General features: G+C 73.1%; 1 protein-coding gene across 1 annotated transcript in view; it reads left to right on the top strand.

Moving 5' to 3' along the window:
• Positions 1 to 246, top strand: part of LOC104618556 (collagen alpha-2(VIII) chain-like) — a gene marked incomplete at its 3' end in the record, with an annotated part of 569 nt that extends 323 nt beyond the window's left edge. Inside the window, exon 2 of the mRNA XM_010284182.1 lies at positions 9 to 246. Within this exon, the coding sequence (XP_010282484.1) occupies positions 9 to 246 (238 nt within the window). The remainder of the gene's footprint in view (positions 1 to 8) is intronic.
• Positions 247 to 253: the final 7 nt, after the last annotated feature.

Genomic DNA, 253 nt, shown 5'->3' with positions numbered 1-253 from the left:
GCCCCCAGGGCGGCCCTGGCCTGCCTGGGTTTCGGGGTGAGCCTGGCCCAAAAGGAGAGCCAGGACCCCGCGGAGAGCGAGGGATGAAGGGTGAAAATGGTGTGGGGAAGCCAGGGTTACCGGGGCCCCGGGGGAACGGGGGCCCTCCTGGCCCTGCGGGGCCCCCAGGGCCTGTCGGCATTGGGAAACCCGGCCTCGATGGCCTGCCAGGCGCACCGGGGGAGAAGGGTGACATGGGCCCTCCAGGCGGGCC

Source organism: Phaethon lepturus, unplaced genomic scaffold (assembly GCF_000687285.1).
Source record: "Phaethon lepturus isolate BGI_N335 unplaced genomic scaffold, ASM68728v1 scaffold27373, whole genome shotgun sequence".
Taxonomy (NCBI): Eukaryota; Metazoa; Chordata; class Aves; order Phaethontiformes; family Phaethontidae; genus Phaethon; species Phaethon lepturus.
The sequence above is the reverse complement of the archived record's forward strand: the minus strand, read 5'-3'. Positions and strand labels throughout refer to the sequence as shown.